The sequence below is a fragment of the Triticum aestivum genome, chromosome 1A (genome assembly GCF_018294505.1).
Source record: "Triticum aestivum cultivar Chinese Spring chromosome 1A, IWGSC CS RefSeq v2.1, whole genome shotgun sequence".
NCBI lineage: Eukaryota > Viridiplantae > Streptophyta > Magnoliopsida > Poales > Poaceae > Triticum > Triticum aestivum.
In genome coordinates, this window is record NC_057794.1 from 590067304 (window position 1) to 590068951 (window position 1648).

At 44.2% G+C, this 1648-nt stretch overlaps 1 protein-coding gene across 1 annotated transcript; it reads left to right on the forward strand.

Annotated features, from left to right (window-relative positions):
• Positions 1-432: 432 nt before the first annotated feature.
• On the forward strand, positions 433-1288 carry LOC123183077 (calmodulin-like protein 3). The gene has a single exon (XM_044595814.1). The coding sequence runs from the start codon at positions 540-542 to the stop codon at positions 1098-1100; it is 561 nt and encodes a 186-aa protein (XP_044451749.1). The 5' UTR covers positions 433-539; the 3' UTR covers positions 1101-1288.
• The last annotated feature ends 360 nt before the right edge of the window (positions 1289-1648 follow it).

Consider the following 1648-nt stretch of genomic DNA (forward strand, 5'->3'; position numbering starts at 1 on the left):
TCTACAAGTGGACAGAAAATTCCAACAAATAAAGTGGACCGAGCGACCAAGAATATCTTTAGAGTGAACATTATTGTATTTTACTCTTTGTTAATAAATACCCATATCACCAAAATGGTGCGGTCCTTAACTTTGTAGCATTAACTCTCACATGTCTCGTTCTTGTTAGAGATGATGAGCCAACAACTTTCGGTGGTGTCCTATATGCCAGGAAATTTCCAGGAAGCTGCATCGGTGGTGTCCTATATGTGCAAGAGATTTCCAGGAAGTTTCGTTCAGAGTCAAACATTAGCCTTGTGAAGTCATCTGTGATATATGTGAACTAATGTTCAGGAAAGGACAAGGATAGCAATGAATAAGATATCCATCTTCCTCTCAATTTCTCCGAACTGATGATGGGCGGCATCTTTTAGTGCTACATATCTCAGAGTCATGGACCGGCCTACTATATATATGGCCATGTCTATGTGCCTGGAAAATGTTCCATTTGAAACCACTGTCTACATCAAGCTACATATATTTCATTCTCTCTCTTTTTCATGTCGGCGATGGTGATTATGGATCAAAACATCGTAATCGCATTGGTGTCATCTCTCCTGATGTTGATCTTGCGGCCATTGATTGTAGATATCATCCTGGTAAGCAAAAAGATCTGGGGATTCTTGCGCACACTTACAAAATACCTAGTGCATGATGGCACCCTTGCCGTCGACTCGAAGGTGCTTGATGATAGCCGTGCACCGCCAGTGCAACTAGTTGGCGGCGGCGAATTGAGCTCTGGTGACATAGAAATTGTCACGACGAGGCTAGGTGTGACCGGGTGGAGGTACCAAGGGTGTGAAGGAATTGGTGTCGTAGATGAGTTGATGGACGGTAAGCAAGCGAGCGAGGACGAGCTGGAGGAGGCCTTTTATGTTTTTGACCGTAACGAGGACGGGTTCATATGCGCCGGAGAGTTGTGGAGCGTGATGAGGAGGCTAGGGTGGAAAGAAGGGGCGATATATGAGGATTGTGTAAGGATGATCCGCGTCTTCGACGAGGATGGAGATGGGAAGATCAGCTTCCTAGAGTTTAGAAAGATGATGGAGAATGTCGTTTAGTTAACTACAACGCTTTTTGTTACCTTGCTTCCTTAATGTAATAAGTTGTAAAATGTGGCATGAATAATGTATGTCAGTATGCAAATGTTTTCTCTTTAATTGAGGCTTTTTACCTCACTATTTGTCCGATCTCTTTTCTGCCAAACAATTGGGCAAACATGAAGATGGGAAAGGCTAATTCTCTTGCGTTGGAGCGCTTCGCTTTAATTCAGGTTTTTTACATCACTATTTGTTCCCTCTCTTTTCTGCCAAACAATTGGGCAAACATGAAAATACGCAAGGCTAATTATCGCGCACTGGAGCACTTGCTTTCCGACAGGAAGCGTTTCACCATTTAGGAAAGTATATGGTGCAATTTCATTAGGATTTTGTAGATGATTAGAAGAAAAGTTGGGTCGGCCCCCCACCCCCCCACTGAAATTATGGCATGACATGAACATGCGCTCTTCAAGATCCTATCTCCAACACCCAGCCACTCATGCCTCCTGTCGATTCCGTCTCTCCCCTGGTTGCCCTATAGCCCTTGGAGGTGCAGCTGATCCCTGACC

Coding starts and splice junctions, on each gene's coding strand:
- LOC123183077 (XM_044595814.1), top strand. CDS start 540: ATGTCGGCGATGGTGATTATGGATCAAAACATCGTAATCGCATTGGTG.